This window comes from Mauremys reevesii, linkage group 5, assembly GCF_016161935.1.
Source record: "Mauremys reevesii isolate NIE-2019 linkage group 5, ASM1616193v1, whole genome shotgun sequence".
NCBI classification, from domain to species: domain Eukaryota; kingdom Metazoa; phylum Chordata; order Testudines; family Geoemydidae; genus Mauremys; species Mauremys reevesii.
In genome coordinates this window covers 35883015-35905737 of record NC_052627.1, presented here as the reverse complement: position 1 = coordinate 35905737, position 22723 = coordinate 35883015, and the positions used below count along the sequence as shown (strand labels likewise).

The 22723-nt window shown below is 43.8% G+C and overlaps 1 protein-coding gene across 2 annotated transcripts; it reads right to left on the bottom strand.

Annotated features, from left to right (window-relative positions):
- Positions 1-2486: 2486 nt before the first annotated feature.
- LOC120406146 (alcohol dehydrogenase class-3) lies at positions 2487-20064 on the bottom strand. Of its 2 annotated transcripts, none has more exons than XM_039540495.1 (9): positions 19761-20064; positions 16793-16894; positions 15643-15784; positions 14500-14587; positions 12514-12733; positions 11101-11361; positions 10220-10355; positions 9154-9292; positions 2487-3736 (listed from the first exon to the last, which is right to left on the bottom strand). In XM_039540495.1, the coding sequence occupies exons 1-9, from the start codon at positions 19770-19772 to the stop codon at positions 3712-3714; spliced, it is 1125 nt and encodes a 374-aa protein (XP_039396429.1). In that variant the 5' UTR covers positions 19773-20064; the 3' UTR covers positions 2487-3711. The 2 variants fall into 2 exon arrangements, with proteins under 2 accessions (XP_039396429.1, XP_039396427.1); XM_039540493.1 differs by lacking the exon at positions 19761-20064 and adding an exon at positions 17474-17554.
- Positions 20065-22723: the final 2659 nt, after the last annotated feature.

Here is a 22723-nt window from a genome sequence, read left to right as displayed (position 1 = left end):
TAGGGGTCGGGCTCCCTATCAGTAATTGTCCAGGTATTACAAAGCTGGCTTTTCACTAATTGAGCCAGATACTTAGAAGGATTTAACTGTAATTGTACCTTTATATCTCATTTTTCTAACAGTGGGGGTGTGTGGTTCTCCCCTAACTGTCACATGTTACTTACTCATACCATGATATTTGCATGGTAGTAAAGGCAGTGCATCCTAGAAGTTATGGATGCTGTGACTTAACAAGGACTGATAGCTGACTGACTTTGAAGTTGCAGGTTAAGAAACCCTGCTTGGGATGGCTCCAGTGGGCCTCTTCATTTCCCTACTTTAAATTTTTTCTTAGAATTGTATAGACGTAAGACCAGAAAAAGCTTTAAGGCTAAGGCCTGGTCCACACTAGGACTTTAATTCCAATTTAGCAGCGTTAATTCAAATTAACCGTGCACCCGTCCACACCACGAAGCTATTTAATTCGACATAGAGGGCTCTTTAGTTCGACTTCTGTACTCCTCCCCGACGAGGGGAGTAGCGCTAAATTTGACATGGCCATGTCGAATTAGGCTAGGTGTGGACAGAAATCGACCTTAGTAGCTCCGGGAGCTATCCCACACTGCACCACTCTGTTGATGCTCTGGACAGCAGTCCAAGCTTGGATGTTCTGATCAGGCACACAGGAAAAGCCCTGGGAAAATTTGAATTCCTTTTCCTGCCTGGCCAGTTTGAATCTCATTTCCTGGTTGGACATCGGGGCGAGCTCAGCAGCACCAGCAACGATGCAGAGCTCTCCAGCAGAGGAGTTCATGCAATCTCAGAATAGAAAGAGGGCCCCAGCATGGACTGACCGGGAAGTCTTGGATCTGATCGGTGTGTGGGGTGAGGAGTCTGTGCAGTCAGTAGGCACCCTGGTCGGTATGGGAGGTGGTTTCCAGGTTCTGTGTGGGTAGGGGGGGGACACGTGACTTTGTAGCGGGGGAGGGCGGTTACAGATCTTATGCAGCGGTCCTTGTCCTGGACCGCAGAGTCACGCAGCAGAGGAATCTGTATCCGTCCTCCTCCGCCAAGGTCACATAGCCCCCGCACACAGAATCCCAAAAAGGAGGGATGGCAGGCTCCGTCGAAACAAGCAGTCCGGCACTGTGGACCGCTTTAGGAGCAGGAGCCTGTCATTCCTCGAGTTTAGAGGTGGTCTTTACATCACTGCACACCCTACGCAGCACAGTCTGCGTCCCAGGTTCAACCCTTTAACGCAAAATCATTAATAAAGAAACCTTTGTTAAGTAACAATGGAACATGTATTTTATTTTTACATGTGTGTTGGAAGTGGGGGGGGGAAACGGGGTATGTAACTGCAGAGGATAGTCACCAGTAACTGGGTAAAGAAACGGGGGCAGGTTCAGCTTCTCTGTAAAGAAACTGAACAGTCACAGGTCACACTGCTCGCTGGTACTTGAAGAGTTCCTTGTCGCTGTCTAAGGCGCCTGTATAGGGCTTCATGAGCCAGGGCATTAGCGGGTAGGCATCTGCACATCCCCAACAGTTATTTTGTGGTCTGGGAAGAAACTACCTTCCTGCAGGTGTCTAAACAGACCACAGTTCCTGAAAACATGCGCGTCATGAACCTTGCCTGGCCACCCGACGTTGATGTTGGTAAAACGTCCCCTATGGTCCACCAGTGCTTGCAGCACCATTGAAAAGTAGCCCAATTTCTCAGCAGCTGACTGTGGAAGAGGTGGACGATAAGGTGCGAGGAGGTGAAAACGGCCATAACTGCAGCGGGCTCCATGCTCGCAGTGCTGTGGCGTCCATGCTGTCACTGACCAGAAAAGTGCACGAACAGATTGCCTGCAGGCGCTTTCGGGGAGGGAGGGCGTGATTGACGGTTCAATGATGACAGTTACCCAAAACCACTCTCGATACATTTTTTCCCCCAGCAGGCACTGGGGGCTCTACCCAGCATTCCAATGGGCAGCGGGGACTGCAGGAACTGTGGGATAGCTTCCCACAGTGCACCGCTTCCAAAGTCGACGCTTGCCCTGTTAGTGTGGACTCAAAGTCGAATTAGTGTCCTTAGTGTGGATACACAAATTTGACTTTGTAAGGTCGATTCCACAAATTCGACTTAAGTTGATTCGAACTACTCTTGTAGCGTAGACATACCCTAACAGAACTACAGCCTAGTTATAAGTGAATCAGGTAGTTCCTTCTAAAACTTTTGTCAGTGTGAAACCATGTTTAAACACTGGACTAAATTGCAGCATATGAATCAATAGCCAGGTGTATGGAATGATAGTATAAATGGAAATCCTACACTATCTGCTACAAGGCCTCTACCATACTTTATTTACTGCTGATCTGCTGACAGTTGGTTAACTGTAATACTACAGCACAGGAACAGAAGGCATATGCCCAGCACAGTAAACTGGAATTACCTAAATGGGAAATGAAGCAGGAGTGGAACAACGAGAGCTTCTTGTGAAGTTACCATGGGATGTTCATTTAAGGGATGGAGAGTTCACCCTGCTTCTCTTTCCCCCACTTCCCCTTCTAGTCCAGCCCTTAAGAGTTGGTCAGATTTACTACCGATTGCCCTACACACTCATACTAGGGCAGCAGTTTATTGGCTAGGAGGGAGAAAGTGAATCCCCAATATCACTTTCTACACAGTGCTCAGTTTTCCTGCAACATTATTGTTGCAAGGAGGGCACTTTCCGTAAGAGCAGACAAATCACAGCCCACACAGCTGTGGCTTTGGGCCTCAGACTAACAACATTGTCACAGAAACCTTTGACTAGTTTTAATGTTTTTTCAAAATAAAGGGTAAGTCTTAAACAAGTTTGTTTTTGAATTAGGGCTATTTACAATAGCGGCAACAGGTTGGCTGGATGTTGGGCCTTGATTTAAATCACTCCCTCCCGTGCCTCTGGGTTCCACAGCAGTTAAGTCAGGACAGGAGTTTGCTCAGAGGTCTTCTCCTTAGACTGTACTATGAAAGACAGTTTACGTGAAGGATAAGGTCAGCTTCAGCCTGTATTGCAGTAGTTCACACGCAGCCCAATCCTCTGCAGAAACTAAGCTTCCCATGGTAAGAATCTAGTGGTTGTGGTTGAAAAAAACCTAGTTCTGAACTAAATACAATGGTATAAAATACTCCATCCATGGGGTTCTCTGCAATGTGAGAGCTTAACTGCAACATTTAACTTTTACTGCTGATGAGCACTGCAGGAAGATCCCCCATCATGAAGATTAGGAAGCTGTTGCAGATACAGCTGGGTCTCCTCCCCATCCCATTTTGCATGGGAGGGAGTTTCTCTGCAACCCGCAGACCGTTAGGTCTTACACGGTCCATCTAATAACTTTTTTAGAAGTAGAGAAAACATTTAATGACTGTAGAGGAATGAAAGTTTCTAGGTGGTGTTTACAAAAAAAAAAATCTATCGAGCAGCTTTAAAGATTTAGGCACTGTCAGAATTCAGGAGTGACTAGTATAGAATAAAACAATTTCATGACCACAACCAGCATTAGTTTCATAACTGGATTTAGTATTTATCATTAGTCTGAGATCAGGTTACCTATGATTTAATAGAGACTGATCCTAAAGCAGATGGTTTTCCCATCACAATTGAATTTTCTCTCCAGCTGATCCTACATCTCTTCAAAAAGCTCCATTAACTAGTAGACACAGCATAGTGCTAAGACTGGCAGGTTCCATCTTCGGGATCCTTAAAATTTCAGGACACTTCGAATGCTTCAAGAAAAAAAGACAAATAGGTATCAATAATAAGACTTTCACCACTGTTTTTGAAATGTTACTTAATCCTACCTCATCTAAGAGCAAGCCTCCCATCCTCTCTCTCAAATTAATATTTCTTTTTTATCTGAGTTATCTGGTAAGTTGAGAAACCAGTCAGTCATGTTGGTTAATGTCTTCAAATTCCCTACATTATACTCTTTAAACGCTCACTTCAAAGATGTAAATATGTTCTTCCACACTAAATTTAGTTTGAGAATATTTATAAACAAACCTATGAAAAAGTTCAAGTCAGTTTTCAGTATTTGTGACCGTTTGTCAACTGAGTCAAATGGATGGCTTTAAATGCATTTTCTTCTTCCTCAGCCTGAATTTAAAACAGCTTTCTCTATTTAAATTTCAGAGGGTGCTCACATGGGAGCACAGAAGTGCACTAAATAGTTACAAATTGGATACCTTTTAAGTCTCATTTCCTACAAGTTAATTGGGTATGTGTGGGCAATGCAGTGTCTGCAGCTGTCAGTGTTTAGAAAATATACAATTTAATTACTAGAAAAAACACACATGTTGTTGTCTGATTCCTATCATGTCCACCAATTGATTTTCCCTTCTCCATTTATCCATGCTCTTAATAGGTAGGTGACCTAGACCATTTATTAATCCTGCTTCTATTTCTAGGGGGGAAGATTGTTTAGAAACTCAATTAGGAGTTGGATTTAAAGCTCTCACTATCCTGATGAATTCCCAGTAGTCTGGCCTTTGACTTCTAGGCATGGAACTCATCAGCTTGGAGAACAAAACTTAATGCTATTTCTAAGACTGAAACTGGATGTTGCCTTTTCCTTTGAGTTAAACCGTCTTAGGCTCTAAGTCACAGCTGTGGATTCTGCTGTTGTGTCTATGGATAGGCTCTGTTCTCCTTCACGTACAAAGAGAAATGTTATATAAAATCCATGAGTGGATCCAGCCTTTGGTTTACAGGGAGAGAACCAGACCATCCCTTTCACAAAGGTTGCCAGGGATATACTATGACTGGAACAGATCCTGGACTGTGTATTATGCTTTTGTGATATGTTTTGTATTCACCAGGTGGCAGAATTGCTCCTGCGCTGATTTACAATCTATAAATAAAAATGTTTTTTCCTTCAGGCCTGCACCAAGCTCAATGAGCCTCAGTTAGTCTTTCCTGAGGAAAAGTGTTTTGAATTTACTTATTGCTATAGCTGAGGCTTGCTTTGCAAACAACAGCATAATCTTGCCATTTACCTGAGCTGAGAAGAAACTTGAGGCAAGATAACATGGGCAGAGTTAAGTTACATAGCCAGTGACTGAAGGTTCTTTAGTTCTGCCTCCAATCACGTTAGGGGAAAAAATCCATTGGTGAACAAGATAAGGACAGAACAACTCCATTCATTCATTCATTCATGCCCGTCACCCCAACCGGGGTATGGGCCGCCAACAACAGATCTCCATAGTCTTCTATCCTGGGCCATTCGCTCTAGCTGGTTCCAGGTATAGCCCATTTTTTTTTTTTGCCTGAAGGTGAAGGTCGGTTATTTCTTGGCGCTCTTCCTTTTTTTTTTTTTGGGGTCCTGCAGCAGTGCCCTGTCTGTGTGGTTGGTTTGGTTGCTGCGTGTGTGTGTCCCATCTATCCCCACCCACTTCTCCTCTCTCTCTCTCCTCTGCTGGGAGTTGATGTCCTCTCCAGAGGGTGGATGTTACTGATGGTGTCTGGCCAGCGGATCTCTGGAAGAAATCCTTGCTGGCAGCTATTAATGAGGGTCTGATCTCTTGGGGGTTTTTTTTTGGTGTCCTCCAGGTTTCAGCTCTCCAAGTAAGAAGATGATTTCACGGTTGTTGAACAGTGAAATCTTTATTACAGACAGCTCTCTCTCTGGAGCTCCAGATGTGTTGAGCTGTCTGGCTGCTGCCTTACTTTTTTTTCCTTACTTTGATGATGTGCTCTGTGCCACCCTGCTGGTGCTGTAGCTACCCTAGGTAGAAGGGGGACTGCACTTTCCTTTTTCCTCCCATTCCCACTGAGTGTGACTGTGATGATCCTGAGATCTGGATCTTGGTCTTGTGGATGTTGGGAGTGATGTGAGGCTGTGATGGCGTGGCGTGGTCTGGCGTCTCTGCTCTTCTCTCTTGCTTCTGCTGCTTGCAAGCAAAGTGCGGCAAGGTCAAGGTCAGTCAAGGTCAGTCCAGGTCATCAAATTCCCCATTGATTCCATTAAGTGGCCATTTCTGGATGTGATCATCATCCAATCATGAGAGAAAGTGAAGAGAAGAGAAAGAAAGACGTGACAACAAGCATCCTTGTCTTGTTCGCACATGGAAGCTGTTTGTGAGCTGCCTCTCCCTCCGCTGCTGCCGTGATGATCATGTTTGACACAATTGACCACCTTGATCACCACCGCCACTTTGCCGGGGCCCCAGCTTCCAGAGCATCGTCGATTTCTCTTCGCAATCGAGTCTCGTCATAGTCAGTTGATGTGAGATGTCGAGTTCCAGTTCATCTCTATGACTGCTTGATGCTATCGTGCTGCTCATGTCTATCTGGATCTGTTCTGCCTGTTCCTGCCTGTTCTGCCTGTTCATCTCGGATCGGATGCATCCTGCGGCATCCTCTCTCTTCTCTAAGAGGACCACGAGAGGACCCCCTGGCTACAGTGAGCACAGTTGCTGAGGTCTCTAGTTGGTCTCCTTTCTTGCTTTCTTGGGATGATGAGATGATGAATCACTTCTTCCAGTCAGTCACCATCTTCTTTTCATATTTTCTCAAAGAGGGGGCCAGGTTTTTCCAGAGGCATCTGCAGGTCTGCAGGTGCAGCCTCTGGGATATCGTCAGGCCTTTCATGTTTCATCATTCTGATCTGGTTCTGGGTTTTTCTCTGCTCGTTTTCTCTGTTTATTGATTGTGGGTCGTTGGCTGGAGGGCTGGTCTGTCTTGGGGGGTTTGGTGGTGGTGGTGGTGGTGCTGGTCTGTTCAGGAGTTCATCCCCTGTTCTCTTCCATCTGTTCTTCTGTAGTTCTATTCCTGTTTCCTGCTTGTCTTTTCTTCTGGGAACTTTCCAGACAGTCGCCAGCAGTCGCGTGTCAGTTCAGCTGTTTCTACAGCTGTTTCCTGCTGCTGCTCTGCCTGCTGCTTCTGCTTTGCTCCTTCCTCCCTCATCTCTCTCTCTCTTGTCCTTCTTCATATCTCTGCTCTTCTGTTTGGCCTTTTTTCTTCTTTCTTTTTGAGCTTTGCTGCTGTGTGCCTGCTGCTGTTGTTCTGCTTCTTTCTTCTTTCTTCTCTGTCTCTTCTTTTTCTTTTGTCTGCTGCTCTCTGTCTGTCTGTCTTGTTTTCTTAAAGCACTTCCTGGCATGCTGACCTAAGTGTGTCTCTGTGCTGCACTTCTCTGCATGCTGACTTGTACTTCCTCTCTCCTTCCCCTCTTCTCCTGTATCTTCCAAAATCTTCCCTTTCATTCTCCCAAAATCTTCCTTCTTTTGGTCTTGTCTGCCTTCAGTTCTTGCTTCAGCTCTTCTGTCTTCTTTCTTTCTCAGTCAGCTTGTCCTCTTTCAGTTTTCAGCAGCTTCCACTACAATCTAACCTAAGTGATTCTCCTCCCTTCTGCTCTTCTCTCTTCTCTTCTTGATCTTCTGAATTCCTGGCATTCTTGCTATGGTTTCCATGGATGCTGTCTATGTCGCTGGAAGTGCTCTTGTGCCTGCTTGGATGTGAAGATTCTTGTGTGCCAGAGAGCTCACAGTGCTCTCAGATGCACAAATCTCTCTCTCTCTCTCCCCACTCCCTTCTCCCTCATCTCTCCCATCCAGCCATGATGTATCTGTGTTTAACAGTCTGTGTTATCAGGTCCAAATTTTTTATTGGAGTCTTTGTAAGGATTTGTCTGTCTCTGTCTGGGTCTTTCTCTGTAATCTGTCTTAGTTCTGTTCTGTCTTGTGGTTGTGTCCTTTCTCCTCACTCATTGTGAATTGGTTTCAATCTGAACAACTTCTTTTTATCTTCTTCCCTGTGCTTTGATGATGGTGTGACCATGTGTCTGTGCCCCATGTGCCTCTGTCTCTGCCCTGTGCTGCCTGTGTGCCTGCTGTCTCTGTGTGTGGTGTGCCTTCTGTGTGTGTGTGTGGTTCTGAACACAGTCCTCTCTCCAGCAGTCAGTCTGTCTCTCTCCCTCGCTGTCATCTCTTGGGCTCTTGCGTGCCTAGTCATGGTCAGGTTGTTGCTCCTCATCTCTGCTCTGCTGCTCTCTGCTCTTCCTGCTCTGACTCCTGACTGGTCCATGCGCCTCCTGGCTGCCCTGCCCTCCTCATGGCTGCCTCGGCAGCTGCAGCACTGGTTTCTTCTTCGCGGCTTCTGCATCCCGTCATTCTTCTTTGCAGACCCTTCTTTTCCAGGCTAAAAGTTTCTTCTAACTCTATTGTTGTTTAGCGTTTCTGTTTTTTTTTCTGAGGGTTGCTTCTATTTTTCCCCCCCCACCCTCCTCCCCCCCTGACTTGGGCAGGGCAGACCAACTTAGGACAGGCAGATGGCCTTAGAACAACTCCAGCATGTTAATAAATGTAAACTGGACATTAACAGCTCACTACCAGATAATATTGAATCTAACCTAGCTATCAGCCAATTTTTAAGATACTTTGAGGACCATGAAATTCAAATCTATTTAATCAAGTATATTAGAATCTCAGAGTTATGAACATAGGCATGGAGGTTGTTCGTAACTGAACAAAATTTGGCTTTTTCAGAAGTTTACAACTGAACATTGACTTAATACAGCTTTGAAATTTTATTATGCAGAAGAAAAATGCTGCTTTCCCTTTATTTCTGAAGTAGTTTAACAGTGCTGTATTGTATTTGCGATTTTTGTCTTTATTTTTTTGTGGGGGTCAGCTGCTGTCTGATTGTGTACTTCTGGTTCCAAATGAGGAATGTGGTTGATTGGTCAGTTTGTAACTCTGAGGTTCTAGTGTAATCTAAAATAATGCTAATTGTTCTGAATTAAGTTTAATTGAGATTTTAATAGCCAAGTACTTTCTTTTGTTATTTCTTTCTCGGTCTCTACTTTTATTCTGGTGCTTGAAATTAGCTTTTTTTATTTGTGTCCTTTATGGCTTTAATTCTTTCTTTTTTCTACTTTGTTTGTTTCCCCCTCTGCTCAGACACCACCCATTGTAATTTTCCTTGCCTTCCCACCCAAAACAGAGGTTGAGCAATTAGTTGCTCTAGCTGTGCATGAACACACTTGGTGCATAGCACTTCACACAGCATATCTGAAACATGAAGGGGATGCCTGGGTTGGGGGGAGGAGGGTCAGAACAACAGGTAGCTAGAGAAGAGAAACATAGCAGTGCCCTACCAACTCTTATTGAGCTATTCAATGTTACGGACATAAGACATTTAAACCTACCTCTTCCCTGCATGCATCAGTTCAAAAGCCTCATTAATTTTGTCAAAAGGCAGAGTGTGAGTCACAAATTCATCAACTTTGATCTTTTTTGACATGTATTCAGCCACCAGCTTTGGTACACTCTCTACACTCTTCCAACCTGGAAAAAAAAACAACAACAAACTTTACCTAGTAAATTCAAAACCATACTAGGGTAGAGGTAGGAAATAAAATGCATCAACCCTGCCCACAATAGTATTAGTGATTAAAGCTCAGTTTTCTTGGTATGAGAGAGATCCTGGGATTATGTCATAATATCCATACCCATCAGGCTCTAGAATAGCACTGGAGTAAAGAATGGAAGAGTACAGCTAAAATTACCAGTCAAAATGGAGGGCCTCATTTGCGAAGTGCATTACCTTTCACTGCAGGGATCTGTGTTCAATGTCTAGCTGAGCTCACCTCAGAAAACTGGCTCTGAGCCCTCATCCTATTTTACATTTGTGTATTTTATAACTAGACCACAGCACAGCTTTGTATTGCGTGGAAGAGAGTTGCATAAAAGTGGCACTTTGTGAAGACTCCAGCAGCTTTTCATTCCCGAATTATATCTAAATAGTTTCTTCTTAAAGGATCCTGTTTTACTGTCTAAAACCACTCCCCACAAGCTATGCAGCCTCACAACAGAGCTCAATGATTCCATTTGCTCAGTGATTAAACAGTGCAGTTACTTACACAAATGTTTACATTATTCCTCATTTCCCAGGTGAGCAGTTCTTGTTATTGCTCAAGTCTTCAAGGGATTATTTGCACCTCAACCATGATACAGCCATAGAACTGCACAAGAGAAATTCTCCCATTATGGCTGCTACTTGCATTTTAAATTCATAATGTGCAACAGAAGGCTGATCATTTACAGCTTGTCTGTGGGGGGACAGTTATTTATAAAAGGTTATATTTGAAAAGCCAGTATCGCATTGACTAAGAATGACCTGATAGGAACCAGTTTCTCACACAAATACAGAGGAAGACAGTACTTTTCCCCTCTTTTAGTAGATAAGAGATCATGAGTGTGCCAGAAAGTTACCTCCAAAGGCAGTCCCTTTCCACGTGCGACCTGTTACTAGTTGGAAAGGACGGGTAGAGATCTCCTGACCAGCAGCAGCTACTCCAACTATAACGCTGACTCCCCAGCCTTTGTGACAGGATTCCAAGGCAGCCCTCTTTAGACAAAGAAATAAAGCTAAATCACTGGTAAGAAGCATCTATTATATATTGATGCTATGTAGCCTGACAAAGATGTCACCATTTTTTTTTTAAACATTGAGAGTAAGTGTCAGTGATGCTGTACCTAGTTAAATTATATATACTTGTCACTTTGTTTCTTAACTGGTAAAATAGCCAATATTCCCACACCTTGCCCCACACTTTTGTTTTTAAAACACTGTGCACTCCCATCTCCCACCTGGAGTCAAATGGAGTCTCTCTATTGCAATGGATGCTGGATTGTACTTCGAAAGAACAACCTGGTCTACGCTGTTACTGAAAGAATTATTTTCCACTTAGTGTTACTTCCTAGCAACATTGTAATTAAGGTATTAAGTTTGTCATGTGGGATGAAAGGTGAAAATGTGAAGTCACAGGGAGCGTACTGTATTTGCTGATATTTTGTTTTTCAGCACTGCCAGGGTTTGCATGCCTAATTTTCTTCCAATAATTATATTTTAGAATATAAAGGAGCTGTTTTCCACCTAAGCAGTAGACTTGTCTTTCATTTTATAATTAGGATTGGTTGAAATAGACCCTTTTAGTCTACTGTATAAGTAGTACCAGGCTACTCTCAATAGAAAAGAAAGATGATAGAATGCTCCCTTGTAAACAGAAAGGGGCTTGTCTTTCTTTTAAGATAATTAACTAGCCCAAGTCATAGTTAAACTTCCCTTTCAGTACTGCCATGTGCACACTTACCATGACACCAACATTCCCAATGCACTCAAAGGAGTAGTCCACTCCACCATCAGTAAGCTCAACCAGCACCTCCTGTATGGGCTTCTTAAAGTCCTGAGGGTTGATGCACTCAGTGGCTCCAAACTCTTTAGCTTTGGCAAATTTATCTTTGTTGAGATCAACACCGATGATCCGGGAAGCTCCAGCCACTTTACAGCCCATAATAACTGCCAGCCCAACTCCTCCCAATCCAAAGACTGCACAGGTAGAACCAGGTTCCACCTAACAAAGCAAGAGAAATCTGTTCAGGAGGGAGGAAAGAAAAAAACACATCCTTCCACATGTATGAAAAATACAGATTTAAATATTAAGGAAAATAGAGAATAGAAATCCAGAGTTGCGAGTCATTATTGCTCAGATGTAGGGAAGTAAGCCAGAGATTTTTCTTGTCTATGAAATGTTTTTGAAGGGCTATAAGGGGCTAAGTTTACTCCTTGCCCAAAATGTGGGCAATGGCTCTGTCTCCACTAGAAAAGTGGGAAGTCCCCCCCCCCCCAAACAAAGAGGGAGAACTTGACACTTAATGGGATGGTGGCATGAAAACAGGTGGAAGCAGCAATCACTGCAACCTTGTCAATATGTACAAGTCTCCTTACTATAAGGTAACCCCAACTGACCCATCATATCCATCCACAAACAAATCCCTGAACAGTGCAAGGTGGCTCCTCTCCACATCCACTTGCCTCCATCAAGACATGCTTCCTCTACCCAGGGGCGGCTCTAGAAATTAGGCTGCCCCAAGCAGCGCAGTGCGCTGCGCCGCCCTTCCCCGGTCCCGCGGCGGGTCCCCTCTTCCTGCGGCTCCGGTTGAGCATGACTGCGGCGGGTGTCGTGGTCCCGCGGCTCCGGTTGACCTGCCGCAGGCATGACTGCGGGAGCTCAACCGGAGCCGCGGGAAGAGGGGACCCGCCGCAGTCATCCCTGCGGCAGGTCCGCTCGTCCCGGGCTCCCATTGACCTGCCGCAGACATGCCTGTGGCAGGTCCACCGGAGCCAAATGCCTGCTTGGCGCGCTGGGGTCTAGAGCCGCCCCTGCCTCTACCCCACTCTGCACAAAGAGAGCTGGGAGAAGGAGCAACAGGGTTTTTGATCTGACTTCATCTGCTGAGGCTAAACAGGTGGGAAGCCCAGGTTTCCTACTAGGTCCGGCTCCCTGTCAAATTTGGCAGTGGAAGAGGAAGGAAGGAAGTGTTGAGCACATGTCCTTTCTCCCTCCGCCCACTCAGTGGCTGTTCCTCTGGAATTACTTTCTCCAAGCCCAGCCTTAACAGATTTTCATTGCAGTACTTTATCGCCAGTTTAATGTCATTAGTCACAGTTGTGGGGAAGAGAGAGTGATCAGTCTAGCTGATCACTCTCCAAGGTATCATCATACCTTGGCAGTGTTGATGACAGCTCCATAGCCTGTTGAAATTCCACAGCCCAATAGGCAAACTTTATCCAGAGGAGCTGCAGCATCAATTTTAGCCACAGAGATATCAGCCACAATGGTGTATTCAGAGAAGGTGCTAGTCCCCATGAAGTGATAAATCTGCTTCCCTTTGCAGGTGAACCTGCTGGTACCATCAGGCATCAGTCCTTTTCCTTGGGTAACTCTGAAAAAACACAATACAACAACTGATATTTAATACAGTGTCACAGAAAGTGATGGGGAGAGTCTAGGAAGTGACTTAATTTCCATCAAGTGGTACAGTTTCTGAACAGTGCATGGAGATTTAGCTACATGATTACCCACAGAGTCAAAATTTTGAAGACATTTAAGTAAAGCTTGAGTTCATGAAAGTTAGAGACTACAGGCCTCTTGCAATCTTTCTACTGACTTTAACAGGCTTTGGATCACACTCCAAAGCCTCAATTCATCAAAGTTCTTAAGAATGCATTTAAGTCCCACTGACTTCAGTGGGACGTAAGCACTTTAGGTCCTGCTTCATCAAAGCACTTAATAGCACTCTGACACAGACCTTCAGTAAGCCACACAATGTCTATAAACCATAACTGCTCTTTCCAACACACCCCACTCCTGCCCCACTGTATGCTCTGTTATTTTAGTCCCAGGGTATGCCTATGCTGCAATGGTGGGGTATGATTTGCAATTTGTGCAGTCATACCTGAACTAGCTTTACTCTAGCTACTTTGGGTATCCGAGCAGTGAAGCTGAGGCAACACAGGCTTCAGCATGGGGTAGCCACCCAAGTAACTACACTGGTTCCCTAGCTAATCTTAATCAAGCTAGCTTGGGTACGTTTACATGAACTAAAAAAAAAAAAAAATCACAACTGTGAGGTCATGCTAGTGTTTACATGCGATTTAATTGGGTCTGCTAAAATGGTAGCCACCATAACTGCTGGAGTTCTGCTTCTGGCTGAGTCGTTTACATCTGCAGTTCTCAACCAGGGGTACATGTGGCCCTGGGGGTATGCAGGTCTTCCAGGGGGTACATCAACTCATCTAGATATTTACCTAGTTTTACAACAGGCTACATAAAAAGCACTACCAAAGTCTGTACAAACTAAAATTTCATACAATGACTTATTTATACTGCTCTATAGATGATATACTGAAATGTAAGTACAATATTTATATTCCAACTTATTTATTTTATAATTATATGGTAAAAATGATAAAGTGAGCAATTTTTCAGTAATAGGGTTGTGCTGTGACACTTGTATTTTTATGTCTGATTTTGTAAGCAAGTAGCTTTTAAGTGAGGTGAAACTTGGCAAGTAGCTTTTAAGTGAGGTGACAAGATAAATTCAGCTCCTGAAAAGGGTACAGTGGTCTGGGGAGATTGAGAGCCACTGGTTTACATGACTGAGATCTAAACATGCAACAACATAGCAAAGGCTAATTGAAGTGCATCACATATTAGGACAAAGACATTTTAAAGGGCAGAAAACAGACTGATTCTTTTTTATAAAGGGAGAACTTCTGTTCCTTGGGTTAAAGATATTGACCACAGCGAGACATTTTTTTCCCATTCAAAGGGCAATAATTTTCTGCAATAAGCTACCACTTGAATCAAACAGAATTTTTAATACATCCTCGCTTACTAGATACCTTGACAAATGATATTATTCGTGGCACAGTATCACAGCCACACACAAAGAAGTGAATTTAAGTACGATCAGAAAAGGAGACCAAAAAAACAACTACTAAGCTTTGAAAGGAGGGAGAAAAAAAATGGGTATTGCATAACAAACCTAAAACATACATCTTTCCAACTAAGTGACCTTGCTCTGCATTTAATCAGATAGTACATGAAGTCAAAACAATTTGATACAAATTCAGTTAACTTTGTTACATAAGTGAGCTACACTGAACAATTATTGTTCTGTGTGTATCAAGAAAAAAGTGCACCAACCTTATCTTTTGGCAGAGATTGGTTTTAGGGTTCAAACAGAACTTGCATTCTCCGCATTGTGGGACGTACAGTGGGATGACTGTGTCACCTAGAGAACATAATGAGAGAAACATTTCACATGACTAACTGTTTAAAGGCTGAAAGGATAATATGAAAGAAACATACATACATTTGGTATGTGGTCAAATGTAACATGGTCAATACCAGGACATTTTAATGGGGGCAATCATTCATGCAGTCTTATTTGTGCATTTGAAGTCTCCAATACACTTACAAATATAGAATGACAAAGTACAGGTTTGTCACGTGCCGTGTATAAAAAACCCTGATTCATCTCATGTCTGAGTAAATAATCAATTTCCATCTAAAGTTCAACAAGAACAAATAGGAACAAAGATGTAAAACCTATATGGAAAAACCAGAATATTTAGACAGCTGTTATCTCTAATTGTTCAATTGGTTAAAAACAACAGACACTTTTAGAACACAAATAGTTTCTCCATCCAGTATTACACTTATGAGGAGAGGCCGAGGGAACTGGGATTATTTAGTCTGCAGAAGAGAAGAATATGGGGGGATTTGATAGCAGCCTTCAACTACCTGAAAGGGGGGTTCCAAAGAGGATGGATCTAGACTGTTCTCAGTGGTAGCAGATGACAGAACAAGGAGTAATGGTCTCAAGTTGCAGTGGGGGAAGTTTAGGTTGGATATTAGGAAAACTTTTTCACTAGGAGGGTGGTGAAGCACTGGAATGGGTTACCTAGGGAGGTGGTGGAATCTTCTTAGAGGTTTTTAAGATCAGGCTTGGCAAAGCCCTGGCTGGGATGATTTAGTTGGGGATTGGTCCTGCTTTGAGCAGGGGGTTGGACTAGATGACCTCCTGAGGTCCCTTCCAACCCTGATATTCTATGATAATCCTGTAAACGACTCTCTTCTGAATAGTAAACCAAAAGCACATTAGTTAGGCTAGTATTGGATCACCCACATGAAGGAAAATTTTAGGCAGGTAGAGCCCAACAAAAACATCACGGCAGCTCGCTAATTCTGCTTTTCAATGGACAAGTCAGAGCAATTTATTCTCATGAAGCAAGATTTCCAAAGAAATTAGAAAAAGCAGTTGTGAAGAGCCAAATGTTTTCCTACCTGGTTTTAATTTAGTTACTCCTTCCCCAACACTCTCCACAATTCCTGCTCCTTCGTGACCCAAGATCACTGGGAAACACCCCTCAGGATCAGCACCACTCAGCGTATAGGCATCTGTGTGACAGACAGCAGTGGCAACAACCTAAAGGAACATTATAATAATTTGAAATATTCTGGAGGTAATGAAGGAGAATCTAAAGAGAGAACTGGTATTGAACTATTTCTTCTGGTCAGTAATCCAAGACTAGTGCTAGGATGAATTCACTGATTCTGAAGACTTTTGTAGTAGTTTAACCAAAGTGTTTTTAGCTCCGGCAACTCTCAAGATATATTGGACCTGAAAAAATAATCACATTGCTTTGATCTCTGCTTGTTTCTCATCCTTTCAGTTCTGATGTGAAATTGGCAGCTGCTGGCTCAAGATCTGCTAAAGCCAGTGCTCTATGCCATTTGAAAACAACCTGGGACCCCAGATTTCAAATGGGATCAATCTCCAACAGTGAAAAGAAATCACCCCGTAGAGAAGGTCCATATAACAACATTATAAGCACCACATAAATCCAATGTAAGTTCTTAATAGAAGTGTTAAGCAGCACACAGGACCTCATGTGGACTCTTTGCACGGAGGCACATTGCAGCCTATATATTAGTTTGGGAGATACTGCCTATTCAAAGTCTTGTTAGAATCAGAAGTGAAGATCAGAAGCGTGCAAGATGCTAATCAGAGTGATGAGTTTAAGGTCTGATAAATTATGACCTGAAATGGCTAGCACTGAATGTCTCATACAGTTTGAAAAATTAAAATAAATAAATGAATGAGGTCAGGTTTCCACTGGGATAAAGCAAGTTTCTCGCTCAGATAGTTTAAAATTGCCACTGATCCCTCAGAATAGCAGGGATTTTTAGGCTTCGTCCCAAGACCAAAATAAACGTTAGGCCTCAGACCAGCAGCCATTTCATTTTATGCCATCCCAAAAACGAGACACCGTCATTTTCTTTAGAGTCTTACCTAGGTTTCAAACAAACAGAAAACACAAACACTATAAATTCAACATTTTTTCCTACAAGGGCAAACAAATTATTCAGCTTTATTATTTGGTCTCCCAGAGTACAAAGTGTAAAGCAGGCAATAAACATTTGCTTAAGTTACCTTAATACGGACTTCATGTGCTTTTGGTGGTGCAACCTCTACCTCTTCTATAGAGAGTGGTTTACCTGCCTCCCAGGCAACAGCGGCCTTGCATTTAATAACCTAAATGAGAAAGAGGAGCAGAGTTATTGCACTGTTCATTTATAATATTACTTGTGCACTCGAGGGAAAAACAAAAGAAAGGCTACTAATTTTTGGAAATAATCCCAGATATGAAGTTATAGGTCAGATCCTACCCTCAACTCCCAATGACTTTAGAACAAAGGGACAGTCGCCCTACATTTGCTTTCAGGAACTTAAACAAGAACCACCAAGTTCTGGACTTAAAGTGTTATTTTAGTACTTTGAAGACAATATGTTGTGGTAATGAGGGGGCGGGGGAGAGAAGAGTCATATGAAAAATGTTAGATAATGCTAGTGACATTTTAAAATAAACAATCAGCATTTATGTGAAGCACATGGTGTTTTTCTGTAGCTAGTGCCAGCAGTACAAGTAATCAAGATTACAAAACTTGGAAAATGTAGTTAAGCCATTTGTCTCACATAAGAGTTTGGATCAACACAGAGGTCAATCTGTTGCCCCACACCCAGCCCGCTCCCATTGTGGCTTTCTGCAGCAGACTGTATGTGGCCAGCACAGAGAACATTTATGCAATGCATAGGGGATGCACAGATACTTACTTCTATGTGACCACTCTGCCAGCAGAACTGCCCACAACCAAGGCTCCGTGTAGGCTTCAGCATCATGGATGAATTTCACCCTAAGACTACACTGCATTTATTTATCTAGGAAAGCTCACTTTTTCAATCAAGTACGGTAGAAACATTTTAAAGATAAACAGAACTCAGATTCTTGAAAAAGCAACATTTTTTGGAATCAATGGCTCCAATTCTGCCTCCATGGATGCACTTCCAGCTGAGGAAGTCAGCAGGAGTTACATCCATGCAACCAAGAGCAGAATTGGGTCCTGTGAGAATGAGGATCTGGACTGCTCTTAGATTTCCCTTTTAAAAAGTCTGATGAGCTTCAGTTCCATTGTCTGAGGAGTTATGGAAAAACCTTATGCTGGTAGTACATCTGTTAACCTAAATTATTCTCCTTTTTAACCACACAAGGCAGCATCTTTTTCAGTGAAATGCTACATGCAATAGCTTGCCACAGAACACAGAGGCCTATTCTAATGAACTTTGAAGCTGAATTTAAGGCTTTGTCTGCACTGGGAAATTGACTGGCATAGCTATAACTATTGCTTTGTGAGCAGAGTAATTATTCCAAAATTGAGTGCCAACATGGGGGAGCTATTCCAAAATAGTTACCTTATACTGGAATAGCCATAACAATCAACTTCCCCCAAGCATAAAAGGCCTTTGTTACTTCTTTCCCAGCCCTTTCCACAAACTTAAGGCTAGTTTATTCTGCATTATTGTCTGTATGCATATAATAAATGTGATATATTAACTTTGGGAAAGCAGCTGCATAGAAACCAACAAGTTACACTGCTTTGCAATTGGGGAACTGTGACTAAACTCCTGAAAGTTTGCCAGGAAATCTAGTCAATTTCTATGGATCAAAGTACAAGAGGAATTGTCAACCAGTAAATAACTTGGGAGTTTTCAATTAAGCCTTTTTCCACAATATGAAAACTGATTTACTCTTAAATGCTCACATTTAATTTGAATGAATGTTTTCAAAATGTGAATGAGTATGGGTTATTTAAATAAAGAGAAGGCTTAAAAAATAAAAAAAGTTTACCTTCCTAGTTGGCTGTGAACATTCAATGAACAAACATTATACCTCTTAAATTTACAATAAAAAGGTAGAAATTCATAGTTTTCCCTGCATAAATACCTCTAAAAATGATCTTATAGCTGTAGAACAGCAGTTCTCAAACTGTGGGTCAGGACTCCAAAGTGGGTCACGATCCCATTTTAATGGGGTCACCAGGGCTGGCTTAGACTTGCTGAGGCCTGCAGTCGAAGCTCAAACCCCCACCACCTGGGGCCGAAGCCCTTGGGCTTCAGCTTTGGCACCCTCACCCGGGGAGCAGGGTTTGTGCAGGCTCAGGCTTCAGTCCCCTTTCCTGGGGTCCTGTAGTAACTTTTGTTGCCAGAAGGGGGTCTCAGTGCAATGACATTTGAGAACCCCTGAGGGATAGATTGATATACCAATCTTTTTCACAGCAACCACAAAGAGGCAAACAGGCAGATGATAGTAACAAGTTTCCCAACTAATTATATACCCAGCCTTCCTGACTGATGTATAAATATTTGCCCCTTTGGGGCAAACACATTTATAATGATCATAGTTCTTCTTAGGAGTCAAAAATGCATGGATATTTCTCCCTGATCTTATCTGTGATACTTGTCATCTTAGGCCTGCACTCCTGCAAACACATACATGAAAAACGTTATGCATGTGTGCAATTCTACTGAACTCACTGGGACTCCAGATCATAAACTCTTTGGGATGGGACAGGACCATGGCTTTGTATACAGCACTTAGCACCCGTGCTCCCAACTGGGGTCCTTGGGCGCTACCACAACAGAAGCGATAGATAATAAATTCCATGCTGTACTCTAAACGATGCTGTGTGCTTGCATCGCAAAGCTTAAGAAAAAGCACCAATACAATTTAACCTCATGCGATGGAGTCCATGTATGAACATCCTCGATGTCCAGCTTCCCGTACTGTGATTTAAGGAAAACACCTACTTGCTCCAAACCCCCGGCCAACTCCAGCGTGAGAAGCCCCACGGGCCTTGCAAACCACAGCTCCAGCAGGTGGCCTGCTGGGAGTGCGGATCAGCAGAGCACTGCAGCGCAGCTAGCGAGCTAGGGCACGGCCCCCCCCGCCCGGCAGCCCCCTTCCCCGCCCGCTCGAGCCCCGCTCCGGCCGGAGCTGGCTGAGGCGCGGCCGCGGGAAGCGCTCGCGTTCCTCCCCGCCCGGGGAACGTTCCATGCCCCTTACCCCGCTCGCCATGGGCCCCGCAGCCGGTCCTCCCCCGCAGCCGGACCACGCGCGCTCCGCAAAGGGGCCGCCCGAGCCGGGGCATGCGCGCTCGCTCGCTCGCTCGCTGCCGCTGGAGCCGCCTCTTAGGGCCGGGCGACAGGCTGCCACTTCCCCTTAGGGCGAGGACCGAAGCGTCGCTCCGCCGGCGAGGCGCTGGGCTGCTCGTTAGCTTGCAGCGCTCACCCCAGAGAGGTGGAGCCCGGTAAGAAGCGGCAGGGGCGCCTGCAAGGCAAATGAATGGGCCCTACACAGTCCCGCTGTGTTTGAAACGTCAGCAGGACTGTCCGGACGCTAAAAAGTTTCCCGGGGAAGGCAGGAAAACGTGACCCCCCCCACTAGTGTTCCCCGCCCCGCCCCCGTTTGTCCCTGGGCCGTGGGGCTCTTGTTATTGTGCAGTTATGCACCAGCTATATGAAAACTCACTCCTACATCTACAAGCAGCCAGCGGGGAAACGCGCCCAGGGTGTTCTCACGGCGCTCTGGGGGCAAGCTAGAGCCGGGGGTTCAGAAGACGTGGTGACTGTTCTTGAGGAAGAACTTCCAGCCTTTTCCAGAGCGGGGAAAGGTCTGCGGAACATTGGAAAACTTGGAAATGAAATTACCTGCTGCACTAGTCAAAATATTGGTGCGGCGTCAGATGCAGTTCTACCAGCTGGCCCCGCCCCTACAGGGTGCCCCATGCACCTAGCAGGACCTGTGTCAGGGCCGCCGGGCGGGCAAGTGGGGCAATTTGCCCCAGGCCCACAGGGGGCCCCCTGGAGAATATAGTATTCTATAATATTGCAACTTTTTTTTTATGGAAGGGGGCCCCCAAAATTTCTTTGCCCCCTGAATCCTCTGGGCGGCCCTGACCTGTGTTGTGGGAGCATGGCTAGTAGGATAACTATTTTGAAATACATAGCTAATAATAATAACACAGCACTGTTCCAGCAGTGGGAGTGGACAGAAACATCTGCCAGTCTTGTCTTTATGCCCACCCATCTCATTCTTGATACCCCCAGATCAAGATTCACTAGTGTCTCATGCTGGCTTTTTCTAAAAGTTACATTGAGAGACGTTTTTATGCTTTATGTATTTCTCTTTCCTGTTTATTGCCAAGGTTATTTGCATGAAAATAAGTTGCTGTTACTTGGGAGTTCCGACAGGGTTGCCACCCATTGTGAATTTTACATCATTATGTTGCAACATTATTTTGTTCTTCAGAGTTGATGCAGTAAGGAGCAGCCAGGGGTTCTACATATCATCATGGTGTTTCCATGTGTCATCATTTGTGTGGTCACATGACTGAGTATTCGTGACGTTTTCACACTATTTTGAGGTTGTCTCATTTTGTGATACAAGCATGGTTTTGCATTACATAGATTTTCATTATTCCCCTGCATAAAGCCATAGTCCCTTTTTTGTGACATCATAACTGCTCCCCACTCAGGTATTATTTCATTCATGTAATGCCTATCCTAAACTGGTCGGAGAGAACCCTATCCTTCCTTATTTAAATCTCTCTTCAAGATTGTTTTTATTCCCATGACCTCCACGAGAATGGGAGCTTATATGCCTGCAAGGCCATGGGGTATAGCTGAGGTGTTCTTTTATTTTTTTAAATATATAGAATGTATATACAGCAAATTATTACCTCATACAGAGGCTTACTGGGCTATGTAGTTAACATTAGATAAGGAGAGGATTCCCCACTCTTGTCCCTCCCATTCATACACTCTGTGACACTCTACTTTCGCTATTCTGATTTCTTTTTTTGACTAGCAAAATGCAGTACTAGGTATATGGGTATTTATATCAAGCTGTCCTTCCAAGACCTCTGTGAACACCACTGTCCTAAAGTAACTGAAAGTATCAAATTGGTTATAGATCCTGGACAGATCTTATAAGTTTCCTGGGAAGGCAGGATCCCCCAGACTATGTTATTTATCCCAACATACCTATCAGAACAGCTCTTTCTGTCCATCTTGAACAAAAATTTCCAGGATCAGGCTAAACATTTCTTTAGTTGTTTTTTTTTGAGGGGGAGGGGGGATTTTACAGCCATAATATGCCTGGCCATATGCCACTCCCTTTAAAGTGGGATGGCCCAACTTCACATTTCTTATTGGACATGCGTCTGACGAAGTGGGTATTCACCCACGAAAGCTGATGCTCCAATACGTCTGTTAGTCTTAAAGGTGCCACAGGACTCTCCGTTGCTTATTTCTTATTGGGCCTCCAGACTCGGCTTTCTTAAGGTCTGGTTCTGTATCTGATGAGTAAGCTCTGCCTGGTTAGAGGTGGAATTGAAAAACACTTACAATTTGATTGTGGTAGGGAAGACAAAAAGCATCAGAAAATCCTCAGCTCCCGTCAAGGTACATGATCAGGCTTCACGCTACACCAAAAGGTGAATACCAGACTCTCCATTATTCCTATATGGTATTACCAACAATTACTCCTTCCTTAGAAAATGATTTTTTGGGGAGAATGGGAGGGGAGATGAATAGTTAGAGACTTTGTACTTTTTACCAACTGTGATTCTGATCCAGCAAGTTGTTCCATGCAAGTGGACCCTTGTGAAGCCCCACAGACTTCAGTGAGCCTATGTGTGAATGCAGCCATCCTCATGTAAGGGACTACTTGTATAACTGGCGCCTGTATTTGAATGGGAGAAGCCATGTGATGTCCTGCAATGAACTGGGCTAGGAGCCAGGAACGCCTGAATTATCATTTCAACTCGCATACATTAACTTACTTCACAGGCGAGTTGGGAGGACAATGTTTGTATAACACTTTGAAAAATTAAGAGGTATAAATATTACTTATTTATTTCTATTGAGTAGAGAAGGTTGAAAAATGAAAACCTATTTTCAAAATGAAAATAATTTTGAAATATTTTAAGGAAGTGTACTAAATTGACCCACATTTAGTTTTTTTTT